The sequence below is a fragment of the Prunus persica genome, chromosome G1, assembly GCF_000346465.2.
Source record: "Prunus persica cultivar Lovell chromosome G1, Prunus_persica_NCBIv2, whole genome shotgun sequence".
In the NCBI taxonomy this organism is placed as follows: domain Eukaryota; kingdom Viridiplantae; phylum Streptophyta; class Magnoliopsida; order Rosales; family Rosaceae; genus Prunus; species Prunus persica.
Window position 1 is genome coordinate 1,481,544 of NC_034009.1, and position 19,370 is coordinate 1,500,913.

At 36.9% G+C, this 19,370-nt stretch overlaps 4 protein-coding genes across 6 annotated transcripts; 1 reads left to right on the top strand and 3 right to left on the bottom strand.

Annotated features, from left to right (window-relative positions):
• On the top strand, positions 2,598 to 10,201 carry LOC18790991 (dymeclin). Of its 2 annotated transcripts, none has more exons than XM_020568963.1 (18): positions 2,598 to 3,109; positions 4,967 to 5,209; positions 5,618 to 5,681; positions 5,765 to 5,894; positions 5,986 to 6,130; positions 6,263 to 6,511; positions 6,597 to 6,684; positions 7,364 to 7,466; positions 7,712 to 7,837; positions 7,913 to 8,026; positions 8,235 to 8,353; positions 8,488 to 8,575; positions 8,699 to 8,791; positions 8,901 to 8,990; positions 9,134 to 9,253; positions 9,347 to 9,438; positions 9,620 to 9,677; positions 9,812 to 10,201. In XM_020568963.1, exons 1-18 carry the CDS (start codon positions 2,908 to 2,910, stop codon positions 9,890 to 9,892), a joined length of 2,205 nt encoding a protein of 734 aa, XP_020424552.1. In that variant the 5' UTR covers positions 2,598 to 2,907; the 3' UTR covers positions 9,893 to 10,201. The 2 variants fall into 2 exon arrangements, with proteins under 2 accessions (XP_020424552.1, XP_007225189.2); XM_007225127.2 differs by having other exon boundaries at positions 6,600 to 6,684.
• On the bottom strand, positions 10,923 to 11,995 carry LOC18791591 (early light-induced protein 1, chloroplastic). Its single transcript, XM_007225802.2, has 2 exons — positions 11,647 to 11,995; positions 10,923 to 11,465 (listed from the first exon to the last, which is right to left on the bottom strand). The coding sequence occupies exons 1-2, from the start codon at positions 11,800 to 11,802 to the stop codon at positions 11,025 to 11,027; spliced, it is 597 nt and encodes a 198-aa protein (XP_007225864.1). The 5' UTR covers positions 11,803 to 11,995; the 3' UTR covers positions 10,923 to 11,024.
• LOC18792227 (early light-induced protein 1, chloroplastic) lies at positions 15,239 to 16,349 on the bottom strand. Its single transcript, XM_007226089.2, has 3 exons — positions 16,206 to 16,349; positions 15,988 to 16,068; positions 15,239 to 15,801 (listed from the first exon to the last, which is right to left on the bottom strand). Exons 1-3 carry the CDS (start codon positions 16,347 to 16,349, stop codon positions 15,457 to 15,459), a joined length of 570 nt encoding a protein of 189 aa, XP_007226151.1. The 3' UTR covers positions 15,239 to 15,456.
• Positions 18,375 to 19,315, bottom strand: LOC18792499 (early light-induced protein 1, chloroplastic). 2 transcript variants are annotated; one of them, XM_007225841.2, is made up of 3 exons: positions 19,074 to 19,315; positions 18,920 to 19,000; positions 18,375 to 18,840 (listed from the first exon to the last, which is right to left on the bottom strand). In XM_007225841.2, the coding sequence occupies exons 1-3, from the start codon at positions 19,221 to 19,223 to the stop codon at positions 18,496 to 18,498; spliced, it is 576 nt and encodes a 191-aa protein (XP_007225903.1). In that variant the 5' UTR covers positions 19,224 to 19,315; the 3' UTR covers positions 18,375 to 18,495. The 2 variants fall into 2 exon arrangements, with proteins under 2 accessions (XP_007225903.1, XP_020410446.1); XM_020554857.1 differs by having other exon boundaries at positions 18,375 to 18,852; positions 19,074 to 19,295.

Here is a 19,370-nt window from a genome sequence, read left to right on the forward strand (position 1 = left end):
CTGAGGAATTTCCCACACATCCTATAGACTATAGTCGATGGTCTCTATGCCCTTGATTGGAAGTAACCCTAACCACAACTTTGGCATGTCATTCATGTGATAATTAATCAAAGTGAATTTTTTTTACTTTTGAGACATGATTATGATTTGAATATGGAACCTCCACATTGGACAATTCTGGAAAGGCATTAATTAACATGTCATTTTCTGGAAAAGAAAATATATATGGAAAGGCTGACAAAGAGACAGAGCATGGAGGCCCATAAGTCTTTGTGCATACCGTATAATATGAAACGTGGCACAATAAATCATTATCAGCCAGTGCCCTAGATGGTGGCATGAATGGTTCTGGATCTTGGAGTAGGATCATACATGGGAATGTCATGGTTCTTTTAAATCTAAAAATAAAAAAATAGTTGATGTAGGTTATGCCAGTTGGTAAGAGTAATGAGTTCGCGTCTCTTTGCACTTACGTTCAAATCATGTCTTATAAATTAAATTAATTTAGTATAATTTAAACTATCATTTATATTTAAAAATTTTAAAAAAAAATCTTGGAAACTATATATTTGATATTATGAACACATTTTGGGGGAAATTGTATGGGCTGTTCTGGTCTCTGGAGAGTTAGCAATGAAGGGTAAATAGTTTTTGTTTTTAATTTTTGGGTCGAATAAGAGTAAGTTTGAACTCAAAAGTTGGGTGAAGCCCAACTATTTGGCCAGTTGGGATTTTGGGTCAAGATACCCAAAACTCTAATATTTGGGGATTGACATTGACAATCAGTGCCACAATTTTGGCACTTTCTATTGAATTTCAATGGATGTTAGGCTCCACTCCAGATTGGTGGAGTTGAAAATTGCCTAAAAAAATTTGGCAATATTATATAAAACTACTGGAAATAAGTAGAAAAAATACTACCTTTATATTATAATAGAGTGAAAGTGCCAAAATTGTGAAAAAAAAAAAGGTTGAAGATTGGATCCATTGAAAACCAAAAGCACAAACAACTTAATAATTTTATTGAACTCGTTTGGGAGTGGTTCTGAATAAGCCAATAATCATTTTTATGTAGAATCACCTTCTATGTGCTTATTTCCAATCACTCTCCCACAAGTGATTTTGGAGAATCACTCCTGAACAAGCTCAAATTCACGAAAAGAAAAAAGATATCTTTTGAAACGCTTTTCAAAATATTAAACAAAGCAATGAAAAATATAAATTCAAGAAATATTCATTTTGAAGAGGCATAAATTTATAATAATGTGCTGTTTGTTTGTAGTTTGGTCTTATTAGCCCTTATAATTGGCTTCTCCTTTTGCTTGTTTTTTTTTCCTTTAGAATTGTGGTTGCTTTAGCGTTGATATTTCATTTTCTATTGGTCGGGGGTCGTGTGGGACATTGGCAATTTCAAACTTGAACTTGAAACCCAACGGTAGTTTTGATAAACAAGTCTTTCTAAACATGGACTAAAACCAAAACTGGGTCCCTATCATGACATCATCCTAGAAAGCTCATCCTTAGCCACCGACAGCCCAACGTCTATCCATGAATCAATATCCTACTCTGCCTACTACACTATGCTACTAGTATGCACCCGCTGATCAAACCTCTCAAAACATCCTTGATTCTTGATCATCAATGAACATCAAGATGATGACTGATAAATCATTTTTTGAACATATTAGTAACTGATCCAAGTATTTTTCTTTTCCAACCTCGCTTTGCTTATTTGTTCGGAACGCTTTATACCATATTAGCTTATGCGAGACATTTTATCAAACATCTTGTCTCACAATATGAATATCAATTATGAAGAATATAGACAATTGCAAATCTTGTCAGGAATCCGTGGTTAGCGAATTTGATATCCTGAAGTTGTTGACCACACACGTAATTAAACATTGGAGAAAGTTCAATTACCATCAAACTGATCCAACCTATTATGAAGTATGAATGATTAGTAATTTTGGATCTCCCAAGTCATTGGCGATGAAACCAATGGTGCACATTAATCTGGTGGCACGTTCCGCACCCAATCAAGTTTAGGCTTAATCACATCGTGAATAAGGAACTCGCACGCACAAGCGCGTAAAACGTCGTGCTGCAGACATGGGTTGCCATTGGATTGTTCACCTTAATTAATTAATTAATGACAGAGAAAGACTTTAAAATGAAGTCATGGATTCGAACCCAAAAAAAAAAAAAAAGAGTCATGGATTTCGACAAAATATTGGCTAAACCCCCGAAACGTGGCTCTTTGCCGACGAGTTGCATAACACTGTAGCCAATCAGCATGCCTGGAATTAGCAAATTTAGTAGGGAAAGTCTACAAAGACTTTTTAGCCCAAAAGAACGAAGGTATGGAAAGACTAAAATGCCATTGCTGTCGACTGCTTGAATTTTCTTCTAAAGCCTTTATGAAAAATCGAAGAAGGCACTTAAAAAAGAAATGGGAAAATTGGATTAGGCTAGTTTGACCTCTCTTGGATTGACAAAGAGAAAATTGTAATTTCATTGGCTACAAACATTTGAAGGAAAATTATAAGTGTGGAGGGTAAAAATGGGAATTAAATTAGTAATGAAATTGGGGATGACGCATTGTCGTTTTAGTACCTCTTGGTGCAGTCCTTGTCTTTCTCTCTGGAAAGTGCTAAAAACACACCTTCGTCTGCAAGCTTCCCTTTCTTTCTTCGTCTTCTTCACCACAGCACACCTCAAATCTCAATTTCAATCTCCATCGAAGATCCAAAACCCCAACCTCTCTTTGTAATGCCATTGACATTGACGACGTCAACCAATTGCACCTCCGAGATCGCCTCGCCAGGCCTCTGATCAGAGCCCTTGTAATTTGCGTCGTTCACTCGGCACATTCGAACGACTCTTCTGCATTTGTCGTTTTTGGGAATGGGAGCCGTACCTTCTACACCGCGCTGGGGTGGCAGCAGCTCCGCCGCGCGTCCACTGGACACGGCGGAGTACCTGATCTCTACCTTCATCGGCGACGAGTCGTTTCCTATCTCCTCCGATTTCTGGCATAAACTCCTCGAACTCCCTCTCAACCTCCAGTGGCCGCCTCACCGCGTTCATGAAGCTTGCCAGGCTCTTGGTTCGTCAATCTCTCTCTTTCTTCTCACAGTTTCTATGTTCTGAATCATGAAATTTGTTGCTTTCTTTGATTCAATTACATCACCATAATGTGATTAGGGTTCTGTTATTTGCGGCATTGGCATTAGTATTGATGAAATGCAGACCGAGACTTGGAGGTTTGTTGTTGTGGATATTTGGTTACTAAAGGGTAATAGATTTCTCATTTTTAAGTGTACAGCTTTGTAAGAGAAAGTTAATTGTCCTCTCTTCTTAGCTCAAACAAAAGGAACCCTCCCATATTGGATGCAAGTTACTTAATCCACTATGTAGTATACAATAGTTAAATAAAAGAAGTAAAAGGAGAAATGCTACTATCTTGGGGAAGAAAGCAATGGAGATAACTTGTATGCTATGTGCAATTTTTTGCCTATATTGAAGACATCCGTGTACAAATGCCTCTTAGTTTGAGATTCAGTCTTTAGAGAACTCCCTACTCTTACCTAACCGCTCAATTCTTTGATTGTGTTAACCAAGGCCATAGAATCTCTCTTCAAGAGGACTTGCTGATATTGCTCTTCAATTGCTTGTCATGTGTGGGTTTTGAGGGCATTCCAATGCTATTTGATATGCTCTTTGGTATGCTGTTGTGTTGTGGTAGCTTGTTGTCAAAGTATTGTTCTTTTCTATTCATTTTTTTGAGGAGCTTCGTTAGTTCGTTGTCAAGGAGTTGATTGTGGTGTTGGCTTTAGAGCATTTGAGCTTTGTATCTGTTTGACTCTTCCTCTAGTAGATACAAGTATGGACTATATAATTTTGAGTGAAGGACTATTTCCCTACAGTTCAGTAGTGAGTGAAGGACTATTTCCCTACAGTTCAGTAGCATTTGAAAATAATACCACTAACTCTTTATAAATTTGTAACCAAAGTATAAAATTGTCCAAAATTCTACCCAAGTATATATAGGAATATTGGGAAGATTAAATCATAGCACTCAATTTTCTAAATTCCAATTTCAGTCTCTCTGCAAATTGCATCTCTTTTGCTGGAAGTGAGTCAACTAGTTGGTCTCACATACGCTTTTAGTAGCTATTGATGTTTCTAGAGGTTTAGTCTAGCCATAAGATATCTGCCTCAATGCTGTTCATAATCTGAAATTTTCTCATCAGAATGTCAAAGCAAGTATCTAATTGAAATTTAAAATAGATTCACATGTCTCCTCATGAAACTTAAATGTCTACCATGGAACTTAAAACAGCTATGGGCTAAAATTTTGTAGAAATATTAGATGCAGGCTAATAATTTGAGTACTGACTTAAACATTTTTCAAGATGAATTTCATGAGTATTTGCCAAATAACATTCCTAAAGAATGAACTCTAGTGAATCCAAATCCATAACCAATTTGTGGGAACAAAAGACTTTTAGAATTTAAACACTGTCAATAATGGCAATAATATTTTTAAAAAAACGCAGCCATGACATCTTACCATCAAATCTCAAAATTTTGTTGTGCATCTAGGTATTGAATGATTTGAATGCTGAGCTTCTCTTTATTCCAAAAGGGTAAAGTTTTGATGATAGTATTTGATCATGGCTTCTTGAAACTTATGATTGGTGACTCTAATCTTACCAAACATGCACCCAATGATTCCCGTCAGTGAATTTTCGATGAACTGTTTATGATATGGCAGAGTTTTCTTTATTTGTTCTAGTAGAATGTTATTGGAGTTACCTGTTTTCTACTGTTGAAATGCTTTACCAGTTGACCATTTGTCAGCATACCTTCATGTGCTCATCTGACTCTTTAATTTTATTTTTTAAATATTAAATATTAAATATGTATTTATATTTCTTTGTCTCATTTCTGTCTTTTGCAGCACGAAACAACTACCATACCAGGCATCTTGCAAAAATTTTGATCCACATGGCATGGTGTTTGCAAGAATCTATTTCAACTTCTTCTGGTGCACCTTCTCTTGTTTATGTGAAGGCTGTTAATGCAGTGTACATTTCATCTGTCTTTTTAAAGTACTTCATTGAAAATGAAAAGGAAGACAAGATTGAAGACTTGTATTTGTCCGTAGATGAAAGTGAGCCAATCCCAACAGATATTACAAAAGGTAATTCACATATATGATATATTTCATTGGCAAATGATATCAATCCTGGAATGAGCTCTCTCAAAACCCTTTTATTATTTTCTTATGATATCTTCAGCTAATCTAAATTTTGAATTTAAATTGTATCATATTTTTTATTCAATAAGCCACAAGATTTGGTAAGGCAGAAGGATTGTATTACCTTCTTTCCTGGTTGGGTGATAACTACGGTTTTATGAGTCAAACAAGATTTAGAAATCTTATGATTTAGTTCCCTGGTTCTTGGGGGCTGATGGGTGATGACCTAAAGGGCCAAACAGAATTATTATGTAATAAGTACAGCTAGATCTTCACTTCATTTGACTTTTAAATAAGAGCTATTTGCCCACAACATATATTTATAGCTGTTGTTCATCATCAATTTTGCAGATCTAAACATTGAGGATTTTGTTATGCGTAGTGTGCTTAGCTTTATTGGGTCAATAGATGTAAGGTACATCCTCAAATACCCACTTGTTCCTTATCATTGAGATTATGTCCACTGTGTTCCTGATTGTATATATTTTTTGTCACTAGTCCTGATACATACCTCCTTCATTTGGAGCTGCTAAACTTCATGCTGATTGCAATGTCAACTCAGCTGCTTTCTGGGCCATCTCCAGGACCAGAAGATGTGAACCCATTCATCGATGCAGCAATGTCTCAGGTTACTGGACGAAACTTTTGCTTTATTTTTCAGTCCAATTTTCCAGTTGATTCAATTTTTCTGTGCCTGACACCACTTCTGCAATCCACAGGAAAGTTCTTTGGTTATCTTGGTTGTGCGTAAACTGCTACTCAGTTACATTACTGGACCTTCAATATCCTTGAATAGTGCATCTTATTCTATATATTCTGAAGGAAGTCAGCCTGGTGTTTTACAAAGAGTTAGTTCCGCAGCTGGTATGGTGGTTTCCTTGATGCACTATTGCAACTTAAATTGTTTACCAGTCTAAGATTTTATATCGGTTGGGCAATATTAAAACTTAAAACTTTTGACTGAGTAGCAGTTGACATCAATTATTTGAATTGCAGCAAATCTCATGTTATTGCCATTCAACTTTCTGGTCAGTTCAAGTGGTGAAGGCTCAAGAAGTCTGTTAGCAGACTGCAGTCTCCATGTGTTACTTATTCTCAGTCATTATCGTAAATGTGTTGCGGGCAATGAACCAATTACAGATATAAGTAATGACACCACCGCTTCAGATTCCCTTTTAAAAGGGAGTACGCAGTTTTCTGATAACCCTTACTGCAAGGCCTTAGAACATGCAACGGATGTTGAATGTAAGATGCTTTCTTGTTTGTATCTCTACCTAATCTTATTATGAAAGTATATTCACATAACTTGAGTGGATATTTTCCCTGCTAGCAGTTGATCGTGTAGATACTGAGGGTAATGCACATGCTGGTCCAGTTTTGAGGATACCTTTTGCTTCTCTGTTTGATGCCCTTGGAATGTGAGTGTTGGTTTTCCTTTTATTCTTGTATTTTAAAATCAGATGTACTATTTTATCATATTATAGGCTAATTCTTTGTATGCATCATAGTCCATCTATGGTTGAATGGGATGTAGGGTTACTGAAATAGGGTTTACTTCTTGTTTGTAATTTGTACATGGAAGATTAGATGATAGACAATTACGTGTCATACAACAGAAAAATCTAATTAGGATAAGTATTTTATCTTTGTGGTGTGGGAGAGGGATACGGAGTTTTTTTTGGTGGTGTGTGTGTTTTTTTTCTCACAATAAAATGCAATTTTTTTGTGGTAATTTGTATATAATTGACTAATTAGTTCCACGTTGGTATTGATGTGTATAACTTCCATATCTTCGATTCTTACGTTGTGTTGTTTTTATCAGTGTTTTATAACCTATGTACAAGAATTTATCAATAGGTCGTTAAAAGGTGCAAGTTTCGAATGCCTTTACGGTTTATTTGTGATTTTCATAGGTGTGATACTTTATCCTTCTTCAACCTCTAATCCTTAATTCAACCGAAGACAAAACAAAATCTATGATCCCTAATTCAAACCAAAAGCATGGATATCCTTGTTTCTCTAAACTTTGCTCACTCTTTCAATTTTTGTTCCTCCCTTTTGTTTTTGAGTATCTCATAACCGTTTCTGCTTTGGCAGGTACTTGGCTGATGAGGCTGCTGCTCTTTTGCTTTACTCTTTGTTGCAAGGGAATGCTGACTTTCTGGAGTATGTCTTGGTGCGAACTGATTTGGATACATTGGTATGGACCAGCAGCTTATCATGTTATTGAAAAAAGAGAAAAGGAAAAAGCTATATTTTTTGTGGCAAAAGATTCATTAAGATACATATTGTTTTTCTGGCATGTTGATCAATGGTCGTTTACCAATTTCTTGTTTCATGTTATTTTGGATGAGAGTCGTTTCTGTTTGTAATTACTGTCATCATTAAGTTTGCTTCTACATTGATATGAAAACTTGATGCTCATCTGTTTTATGAAATGGACAGTTGATGCCTATTCTGGAAGCGTTATACAATGCTCCAAAGAGGTCCTCTAATCAAATCTACATGTTGCTGATTATTCTCCTCATACTTAGTCAGGATTCTTCTTTTAATGCCAGCATTCACAAATTGGTAAGGATTTCCTCCGGTAGCCAACACAGGATTTGTATACATTAGGCTCCTATTGATGTATTTATCATATGACAGATAGTTCCTAGTGTTCCCTGGTATAAAGAACGTCTCCTCCACCAGACATCTCTTGGTTCCTTAATGGTCATTACTCTGATAAGGACAGTGCAGTATAACCTATCTAAGTTGCGGGTATCCTTCTGTCCCTTTTGACTTTGAACTTTCTTGTATTTTCTTTATGAGTGTTGTTGTCAAATTGCTTGTATAACTTGATATTTATGTCAACTGCATCTAAGACCTTGAGATTAAGCTTTCACCACTTAACATATTTTCCCTCTTCTTATTTTTAGATTTTGTGAACTTTCCTAATTATCATGTCTGGTTTGTTGAATTGTAATAGGATGTTTATCTCCATACAACTTGTCTAGCAACTTTGGCGAACATGGCACCTCACGTCCACCGTTTGAGTGCATATGCATCCCAGAGATTGGTCAGCCTTTTCGATATGCTCTCTCGAAAGTATGCCCTTTTAAATCTTATGGTGTTCTCATGAGCTTTACATTTCTATTTGCTCTGTAATTTATAATCTTATTCTGGCTTTCATACACTTCTGGCTCGAGTAAATATTGCTCTTGGTGTAATATTTGATTTAGGTATAACAAACTAGCAGAGATGCGAGATAATCAGGTGCAATTAGTCAAAGGCAACTCAATAGAAGGAAATGGTCTTGCAGATGATACAGTAATGAAACCATACCTTTATATATATATATTTATATTATGGAGCTTAGAATTGTTCTGTTAGATGAATGCCACCCTTTCTCACTCTCTTGTCCGCTAAGCTGGAATTTTTTTTCCATTGCAGTCAACAGAGATGCATATATATACTGACTTCTTGAGACTTGTCCTTGAAATATTAAATGCAATTTTGACTTATGCCCTGCCACGGAATCCTGAGGTATTATCTTATGCATTAGAAGAGGTCCATGTTTGATAGAACAAATTTGTTTACTTTATGCTATTACCATACAATGTTTTCCGTGTTCCTTACTGTATGCAATGGGCAGGTTATATATGCAATAATGCACCGGCAGGAGGTCTTTCAGCCTTTCAGGAATCATCCACGCTTCAATGAGTTGCTTGAAAACATTTATACTGTACGTTCAGGACTGGGATTTTGTTTGTTTGTTTTTTTTCTGGTTTTCATTACGGAACTTATAACTTATCCTGTTTTTATATCAATCGCACCTGTTTTTATAATTCAGTGCATTTGAATTATATTGTTTGTTTGGCTTTGTAGGTATTAGATTTTTTCAATAGTCGCATGGATGCCCACAATGTGGATGGTGAATGGTCAGTAGAGAAAGTACTTCAAGTCATAATCATTAATTGCAGATCATGGCGGGGTGAAGGGATGAAGGTAAAAAGGAATTTGCATTGTAGGTTGGCCTAAATGCAAGGCTGTTACCTGGAGATTGTTGTTCATAATATCTTGAAAATCTTGTTTTGTCAGATGTTCACACAGTTGCGGTTCACATATGAACAAGAGAGTCATCCAGAGGAGTTCTTTATTCCATACCTGTGGCAGCTAGTTCTATCCCGCTGGTAATCTGTCTTCTCTCTTTTTTAGAATAGAGAGACGAAATCAATAAAAAGAAACAATGTTCTCATTTTAATGCATTTGTAGAAAGGGGTTGAATACAGAACCTATTTGGTCTTTTCTTTTGGGTCATCATTTTATGTTAGTTTAACCGATATCTGCTTTCGTTCACGTTTCTCTTTTCAGTGGACTCGGTTTCAATCCTGACGCCATAAATTTGTTTCCAGTTGATCCTCCTTCCGAAGTATGTACCTAAAATCATACCTTGCATGTGTTATATAGAGTTCTTCTAAAGGGGATCACATAGTATGGGGAAATTCTTAACATTGAGTTTGATTTTCATTATAGTGACAATTATTGACTTCTTTTTTTCTGCAGAAACAGAGTGATTATGAAGTATCATCCAACGGTCATGTAAATGGAGAGTCGACCAAGCATGCAGTGTTTGTTGAGCCATAGATGTGATATAGACTGATGGCACAAGATATGCTGAGGTTTCTTGGTGGATATGTAAATACGTGAAATAGTAGAAAATGTATTCTTCTCATTCTTTTCTGTTTATATGTTTGCCATAATAGAGGCCTTTTTACCAAGATGTAATCTAAAATCCCCGCTGTAATGACTAATGAATAAGAGAAGATGCTCATTTCCATCTTCCATCTCCATAAAATTTTCAGCTTTTTTCTCTTGTTAATGCGACTGGGGGCATTGTGCACAATTATGATTTCATGGATAATTGGGCTTTTAAGAGGAGCTGCTTTTCCACTACTCTTCAAGTGAGTAATTTGTTACTCCTTTTTTTCCTTTTTTATTTTTTAAATAATACAAACGATATTATAAATTATAAGGGGAGGGATTTCTCACAATTCCACGATATCATGAGGTTCGAACTTTAAGACCATTGGTATGTAAATTAAGAACTTTTTTCACTGGACTTGGATCTCGTCGGCAGTAACTTGTTACCTTTAATCTGTCCTAATTTGACCATTGATCTTTCCGAACTTGTGAAGGAAATTATAATCTTGGATTACATTTTTAACAAAGGCGTTGTTCACACGATTGACGATTCTAGTTTTCGTAGTGACTTTGTTAACGTCAATTGCTCACTTGCGTAGGGGATAGGCGATCTCTCAACCATAACCACTGATCGAATGTGCGTGCCACATTGATCAACGGTGGGCATAATAAGTTACTGACCTCTTTCATTTGCTGCGATCTTTCGTAGGTTTGATGAGACATATATCTGCCACAATTAATTTCCGTAAAGTAGTGTCGCCATTAGGGTATTTGATCCTCATGTTTAATGGTATATTAAAAGCTGGTTTGGAGTGCCTTTGGAAGAACCCCAAATGCGATTTTAGACAATTGAAAACGCTTCTGATTGCGTTTAGTAAAAATAAAAAGCACTTTCAAATGCTTTTCCATCAAACATCTCTAATTGCTTTTTCAGCAAGCACTTGAATTTTAACGAAAATTCAACATACGAGCACCAACTGAAGCTATGATTATTTTAGACTCTGAATAATGAAAATGTGGCATTGTTATATAAATTTTGTAAACTCTAAATACATTAAGCTAGCAAATCAGAAACCTACACAAGGGTCCCTCCTTTCACATACTCAGTGAAGGCCAAAGCTACCAAACCTAACATGGCCAGCCTTCCATTCCAAAGCTCAGCATCGGAGGTCATGATCCCATCTGATTTGGACTCCACGCTCACCCCTCTAAACAGAGGTATCAAAGATGCCACTGACAGCAAAATACTGGTGCCAAGGAACAACGAGACTCCACCGTCAGATATCTGAGCAAACAGATCCTGACCCTTGGCTAGCTCCACTGCCAGAGCTGAAACAAACCCCACCATTGCAAGCCTGCCGTTGATCCTCTCTGGGGCTGGCCCACTGAACGCAAACACGTCTGAAAACTTAGTGCTAATCTTAGGACTACGTTTAGGAGGAGGAGTAGGTGTAGGAGGTGGTGGAGGAATTTTAGATGCCTCTGGTGCTGTAGATGGTTGCTCTTCCTGACCATTCTGCAAATTAAACATTAATTAAACATGGTTAATTAGGATCGCTAATTTAAGAATGCGCAAAACCTAAATGACCAAGCTAATGGCAGTGTGTCAGTCCTTTTGATCGCCTCTCCGTACATTAGAATAGTTTAGATTTTCGTTCTGTCAGAAAAACAGAAACAAAAGAAGATTAATTAATTACCTCGGCCATGGATCGCACCCTCATGTTAGGGTACCTATGCAGAGTTGGAGCATACTTGGCAGGAAGAAGGTGGTTCACCCTCAGAGATTTGCTCTTTCCAGCTCCATAAGCCACTGAGTTAGCTAGAAGTGATTGCACGGAAGCTGAGGCAGCCATTGTTTGTATTGTGTAATATTTGTTAAGCTGATGTCAAGAAGGCAGAAAATACTTTGAAGATGTTTTTGGTTTTTGATCTTAGGTTGCCAAAGAGTTAGGGTTTTATAGTGCAATGGCCCAAAGAGTGGGAAGCATATGGACGGTGGTTATTTTGGCACCTCGTCGCTCATTTTTCCTTTCTCAGTGATACTCTGCCGCGTGGGTTGTCTTGTCCACACATGGTGTGTTTGAGAGACGTGGCTGCGGCACACACCACAACGTACGAGTCAGTGATTTCTGAGGCCACATCTTCACTTCTTTTTTCTTTTGAGCGAAAGAGAGAGACCGATGCCTCACGGGTCCACGAGTGCCTTTGAAATTGAGGTTTTTTCAGATACAATTGCACTTGGACTAGAGGACGAATATCTTTTGCTTCATTTTCGTCAGAAAGAAAGAAGATTACTTACTTGCTCACTCTCTCGGTCACTTGCATTATTGCATTTGTTTGATAGCTTAGGCTTTAGCTAGGAGATGAGATCTGGAGCTTTGTTGGCATTCATGTACGGTTGTCTTGTCCATACATGGGGGTATGAAGACGTGGCTCCCCAAACACACCACAATTTTCCAGTTAGTGAATTCTGAGGTCCCATATTTGTTGAAGGTTTTCACTTCCTTTTTTGTTTTTGTTTTTCCTTTTAATATATTTTCAGCGTAATGTAGCTAGGCACAATTGCATACATAATACATTGGGTCAGCTGCAATTCATTATTTCACACTGTATTCTGCTGTATGAGTTGACACTATATCTCTGTTTTGGATGCTAATTTATGGACCACTAAATGCAGTTGCGGATATATCCTTAAATTGTGAGGAATTAATTTAAAATTTAAATACTTATCAACCAACAAAGAATCTGAGTACTAGATATTTGGGCTCCTTTGGTTCGCAAATTGTACTCCATGGGAATAAACTTTCCATGTTTAATTCTATGAGAGAGGAATTGAGGAATTGAGGATGTTCATTCCCATGTTTGAGAACGTTAGGAAATAAGAATTAGGAAATGGCATTTTCTCTCATTACCTTGTTTGGTTAGTGCAATATTAGGATTGATGAAAAGTTGTTTATTATTAAAGTTATTAATATGAAGATTTTTGAAGAGTTAAAAGTGGTATTTGAAAATAATATCATGGGTAAGTTAGTCCAAAAAAACTGCATTAAATGTTTTCCAAGTGATGAGGTAAAAAAAAGTTTCCCAAGGTGAACCAAGGGTATGAAATTCCCTCATACATGGGAAATTCATACCCATGAGTCCATAATTGCATTCCCAAGAGTGCACTCACTAAACATGGGCATTCAATTTGAAACTCATTCCCAAGCTCCTAAACCTTTTACCAAACAGGCTTAGAGCATCACAATGGTAGTGTGTAAAGGTGGATGTATGCTAAATTTACACCTATGCCCACCGAAATTTGCTGCAGTGGGTGAATGTAAAGTCCTGTATATTTACGCCGGCCACTGGAGATGCATAAAAAGATACTAATTTACATCATTTTTTACACCCATGTTGCAAATATACATCGTTGGATATACATCTTCCTCAGAGCATCTCCATTGCAAAGGTGTAAAAGGAGATGTAAAAGACATTTACACCCAGAGTTGTCGGAAGTTGCTCTAAGAGCATGTCCACCGCTGCACCAAACTTGGGCAAAAGGCCCCCCTGGCAGCCCATTCCAGCTCCAGCGCAACAATGAGCCAGGGCAAATGGTGGGTCCCACCAGCCTGGGCAAGCCCACGGGCTAATCCTGCTTGGGCTGTTGCCCTCGGGCTGCTGACGTCAGCGGTTGATTTTCAAATTTTTTTTTTACTGTTGGACCCACCAGCCCACATTGCCTAATGGTTACAAGCCATGTGACTTCTCCTGTAGCCTTCAATAAAAAAATCTTGCACAATCCAACGGTTGTCCAATTTTTGGCTTAAAAAAATTAAAAAAAATTTAAAAAAAAATCAAAAAATTCTGGAAATTTTTTCTATACATGCCTACCAATATTATTCACTTTCCACACCAATTTAATTTCAAAATTTTATCCGAAAATGTTATCTTGATTTTTAGGTGAGGATTTTACAATAAATATTAACACTTGGGAATTGAAAATCTTATCCGAAAAGCTTATCAAAATCAATGGTTTAAGTATAAAAAATAAATTTAAGTGAATAGTAATTGCCTTAGACTTGCCCTAAACTTAGCCCTCATGGATGGAACCACAAATGGCAAGCCTGACACTATTCACATGAATAGTAACAGCCATTGCTTGCCCTTGCCCTAGACTTAGCCCTTATGGGTGGAGATGCTCTAATGGTAGGGTGTAAATGAATGCAAATATAGGATTTGGCCCAAAAATGTTAATATAAAATGAATAAATAAATAAATAATAATAAAAAAGGACATTTACATATGATTTTACATTCTCATTTGATGGGCCCCACATGTTGAAAAGGAGGAGAGATAATGCAAAAGTGGTGGGCTCCAAACATATAAAAGGTGAGATCGCACCAAAATACCAGAAATATCATTTTGTTTCAACTTGATATAAAATCATTTCCTTTCATTTCCTTTTTACATCTCCAATCTACATCTATTCCATTAGAGATAAAACAACATTTAAATCTTCTTGAGGTGAAAATGAGATGTAAATGTGGTTTTACACCTCCAATTTACACGTCTTGCAATGGAGATACTTTTATTGGAGCAAAAATCATATTTACATTCCCTAGAAGTGTAAAGTGAATATAAAAGTAGCTTTACACCCCAAAATTTACACACCATCATTACAGATACTCTTATAGGTCTGGAATTCAAACAGTCCCTTAAACTACCAAACCTTGCATAGCTTCCTAGCAGTCACAATCCACACTAGTTTGCCCTTCTTTGTTGTGCCTTAGTTTCTCAGAGGACTTTTAGCAAATATTTCCCCTCATAGCATACCTTACTCAAGATGGAACATGTAGCAAAAAGGACAAGTAGGGACAATAGCCTTCATTCGTCCTCAAGTGAAATATGTTGAAGATTGAATGTGTATTTTATCATCAAACATTCCATAAATAAGAGAAATTAAGATGAAATTTGTTTCTGTTATGATCAAGGAAATCACCAATGTTCTACTTAATGGGTGTTTGCATTCCCAGTATAAATGGCATTATTTTGGAGAAGCTGTTTATATGTTTAAGATGAGAAACCTCTTCCTTGTAAATTCCTTCAATCTGATTATGACTTTGAGTAAAAGGGCATATTTAGTGATGTGCACTTGTATTGCAATGGGGGCCTCCTATCCATCTAACTTGATTTGAGGAAAGTTTTAGGTAAATCTAAAATTTGGGATGACTTCGGGAAACCCCATAGGGAAGAGTACTTCAATGGTATAGGTCAAATCCTTCCCAAATCTTTTTGAATGTTTCCAACTTATCCCAAAAGCATTCTCTCCAAAGCTTTTATACTTCAAAACTTTGGAAAATTTTGTACATGATTTGCCCTCGAGAGGTGACATATCTTTATGCTAATAAATTAAAAGTAGATTAGATTCAGAAGTATCAAAATGCGATGAAATTCTTATAAACTTTTGTAAGCACTAAATAAGTATACATGTGGAAGACTTTTACAAGGCCGGAAATGATTGAGACCTAAACTAGAGTCCCTCCCGTCACATATTCAGTGAAGGCCAAAGCTACCAGACCTAACATGGCCAACCTTCCATTCAACAACTCAGCATCGGACGTCATTATCCCATCTGATTTCGACTCCACGCTCACGCCTTTAAACAAAGGAATCAAAGATGCCACTGACAGCAAAATACTAGTGCCAACGAACAACGAGAATCCACCGTCGGATATCTGGGCAAACACATCCTGTCCTTTGAATAGCTCCACTGCGAGGGCTGAAACAAACCCCACCATTGCAAGCCTGCCGTTGATTCTCTCCGGGGCTGGCCCACTGAATGCAAGCAAGTCCGAAATTTTTGTGCTAACCTGCCATAAAGAAAGAAAATATGTGTCACCTCTTGAATGCCATTTTCCACGATTAAAATAACTATTTAGATATTATTTTTTTCCTTTCTTTTGTTAACGGGTTAATTAATTTAAAGTCAAACAACATAACATATGGAACAATTTAACGATATAATAATTCTCGAACCGCAGATGTTAGACAACTACCTTTGAAGGAAAAGGTGTATTAGATGGTGGTGGATTTTTTGATGCATTTGTTACTGTAGATGGTTGCTCCTTCTTACCATCCTAAAAATCAGAGATAAATCAGACATAGTTTAATTAGTATCATTAATTTAAAACTTATAAGCACTATAGCTGAAGGTGCAAATATAAATCAAAAGACATACACATTCTAGAGAGACTTGTTAATTATAATTAATTACCTTGACCATTGAGCGTACCCTCATGTTAGGGTACCTATGCAGAGCAGGCACTGAAAATGGACCAACTGATTTGTTATTTCCGGCTCCATAAGCCACCGAGTTATTAGCTAGGAATATTGATTGCATGGAAGATGATGCTGCCATTGTATTTGTATCTGTATTTCTTAAACACAAAAAATGGACCAACTTAGGAAATTGATGCTGCAGCAAAGATTTGAGTAGAAGCTATTTGGAGATGTTTGTGCTTGAGATCTTGATATCAAAATTGTATCTTTTGAGTGCCTTTTTATAGTGTAATGGCCCTAGTGGAGGGAAGCTCTTGAGCGGTGTACAATTTGGCACCACGTCACTTATTTGCTCGATGAGTGCCAAGAGGACTAATAATAATGTTGGGAGAATCGATAGACTCTAAGGAATATAAAACTCGTTACATGTAAATTTTTCTCAACTTAAAAAAGAGACGTGGTTGTATTCTGAGGTCACATTTAATTTGGTCAAGGTGTTGAACAATTTTTTTGATCTTTTGGGTAGGAGGAGCGATGTTTCACGAGGCCACGAGTACTTTGAAGCCTTCAGCTAGAGGACAATTGCACTACACAACGGATCATTTGCTTCATTTTCGTCAGAAAGGAGAATTTTTTTATGTCGACAAAATAAAAAGAAAATATTATTTTGTTGTCGTCGACCTTGCATTTGTTCGAAAGCTGGCTAGGAGGAGAGCTTTGTGGTGGGTATTTATCCTCGTCTTTGTCCATGGTAATGATGAGGGATGTGGGTCCCCGCACACACCACAACGTACCAGTCAGTGACTCAGTTCTTTTATCGTTTCAGTGTGTAGCTAGTCACAGTTGCATTACATGCAACACAGAAGGAATCTTAGCTGCATTACTATTCTATTGAATGTGTATTTTAACAAATATAATAATTTTTTGAAACATCAAGCGTACGCATTTGATAAATAAGCAGAAAATGGAATGAGATATATATCTTTCGGTAAACACCAGAAGAACTTTGTATATTTCTGGTGAGGAAAATGCTAAGGTTGGTGGCATTTGGGTGCATGACCAATTTCTACAATAACTTACCCACATACATATTGGCGGGTATTCGTAGGATTTTTTTTTCTAGAGCATTTCCAATTCAAAAGGTAACATACTCAAATTTTGCATTTCAAAATGAAACTATTCGTTTATACACAATGTCTCTATTCATCCCTAATAAATTGGGATCAATTCTATATTGTACAAATTTAGTTTTAGGCGTGCCATTATTGGTACTAGAAAGCCCAATAGAAATAGTGTGATTCAGACCGAAAATAATGTGAATGTCTTGCGAATTAAGACTACCTGACCTTGAGCCCATAGTAACCTTGTTGCTAGTTCTGCCAATGAAGTGAAAGCAAGAAGGTTGTTGAGAAACTTGAGACCAAGGTGATCAAGTTTGAAATCTGTTTGAGAGATTGAGTGTCTCCCCTTGGACCTCAATTTTTTTGATTATATAGTGCCAGTTGATGGCATAGTGACGTCAAGAGAAGTAAATTGGTTAATAGGGAGCAACCACCCATCAATCCTTGTCGAAATTAAGCAAGCTAGATTGGCTTCGGAATGATGAAGATAAACAAAATATCCAATAGTTTGGGTAGGATTTGATTTTAGACATAAACTCTGAAGAGCATTTAATGCTTCCCTTAATCTTATCTTTGCAAGCTAAACCCACGTGAAGCAATGGAGGCAAGAAAGATCCTTTCTGATAATTTGGACCGACTCCCACGTGGCCACCGTTCGGATTTCTATTGGGTATTTAAATCTGCACCGCCCAATCCTTTCCTTTTGAAAACAAAGCTCCAAGCCTACTTGTGCCGTTTATATTCTTTTATATGGCATGTTTACTTACCAACAATGTATATGGGAAGAAATAAAATAGAATAAAAGGAATATGAATTAGATCAATTAGAAAAGGATAGTTAATTCAATTCCCATGGGGATATTTGATGGAGTATTTTTCGATAGAACTCGTGTATTAAATAATTCCTTATGTGTAAATAAACACATGAAAATACATGAATGGAAAGCTTATTGTCAATGACTATTGTTTTGTTGTTGGAATAATCAGTAACCATTGTGAACATGTCTTTGTGCTGATAAATTAAGAGTATATTAGATTCTGAAGTATCAAAATGTGATGAAATTCTTATAAGCATTTGTAATAACTAAAATACGTATACATGTAAAAGACTTTTACAAGGCATATTAAGCCAAAGAAAAAAACACCGGAAATGAATGATTGAGACCTAAACTAGAGTCCCTCCCTTCACATACTCAGTGAAGACCAAAGCTACCAGACCTAACATGGCCAGCCTTCCATTCAACAGCTCAGCATCTGACGTCATGATCCCATCTGATTTGGACTCCACGCTCACCCCTTTAAACAGAGGAACCAAGGATGCCACAGAGAGCAAAATACTAGTGGCAACGAACAAAGAGACTCCACCGTTGGATATCTGAGCAAACACATCTTGGCCATTGGATAGTTCTACTGCCAGAGCTGAGACAAACCCCACCATTGCAAGCCTGCCGTTGATTCTCTCTGGGGCTGGCCCACTGAAGGCAAACAAGTCCGAGAACTTTGTGCTAACCTGCCATATATACTGAACTTCGTTAGTGTAGGTATATTATATATTGTGAATATACACACGTGTAGATTAGTAAAACTACCTTGGGAGGAGGAGAAGAAGGAGAAGGTGGAGGAACTTTTGATGCATTTGTTACTGTAGATGGTTGCTTCTTCTGACCATCCTACAAATGGGAGATGAATTAATATAATTAATACACATATGCATTATAGCTAGAGCCTTATGAATATACATACCTTGGCCATCGAGCTTACCCTCATCATGTGAGGGTAGCTACGCAGAGTTGGTGCAACAAGGTGGCTCACTCCAACAGATTTGTTCTTTCTCGCTCCATAAGCAACGGAGCTAGCAAGAAATATTGATTGCATGGAAGATGATGCAGCCATTGTATTTGTGTATATGCTTCTCAATTCAACACTAATAAAACAGACACAATAGATTTGAAGGCTTTGCTTGTGTTATTGATCTTGTGTATTATAAATTTGTATGCCTTGAGTGACTTTTTATAGCTAGTTGGGGAAGTTCTTTGATTT